General features: G+C 65.0%; 1 protein-coding gene across 1 annotated transcript in view; it reads right to left on the bottom strand.

Annotated features, from left to right (window-relative positions):
• The window catches only part of LOC104083931 (guanine nucleotide-binding protein G(t) subunit alpha-1), a gene marked incomplete at both ends in the record, with an annotated part of 759 nt that extends 289 nt beyond the window's left edge, over positions 1 to 470 (bottom strand). Inside the window, 3 exons of the mRNA XM_009587602.1 lie at positions 2 to 112; positions 199 to 327; positions 409 to 470. Coding sequence (XP_009585897.1) covers positions 2 to 112; positions 199 to 327; positions 409 to 470 — 302 coding nt within the window. The remainder of the gene's footprint in view (position 1; positions 113 to 198; positions 328 to 408) is intronic.
• Position 471: the final 1 nt, after the last annotated feature.

Consider the following 471-nt stretch of genomic DNA (forward strand, 5'->3'; position numbering starts at 1 on the left):
CAGCACCAGGTCGTAGGCGCTCAGGGCCACGCAGAAAATGATGGCCGTCACCCCCTCGAAGCAGTGGATCCACTTCTTCCGCTCTGAGCGCTGGCCACCCACGTCGAACATCCTGAGCAGGGCACGGGGGGTACATCAGCACCTCCCACCCCCTGCCCACCCCTTGGCACCAGCCCTCGCCGGGGGCTTGGCCCCCACCTGAAGTTGAGGTCTTTGAAGGAGAACTGGGTCTCGATGATGCCGGTGGTCTTGACACGGGAGCGCAGCACGTCCTGCTCCGTGGGGACATAGCCAGGGGTCACCAGGCGCTCCAGGTCTGACAAGTAGCTGGCCGGGCACGTGGTGGGCATGAGACAAGGGTTGACACTCCCAGATGCGCCCCCACCCAGATCCCCCCACCCCACATACTAGCCGGCCGAGTCGTTGAGCTGATACTCGGAGGCACGGTCGAAGCAGGCTTGGATGCCCGCG

Source organism: Fulmarus glacialis, unplaced genomic scaffold, assembly GCF_000690835.1.
Source record: "Fulmarus glacialis isolate BGI_N327 unplaced genomic scaffold, ASM69083v1 scaffold30631, whole genome shotgun sequence".
NCBI lineage: Eukaryota > Metazoa > Chordata > Aves > Procellariiformes > Procellariidae > Fulmarus > Fulmarus glacialis.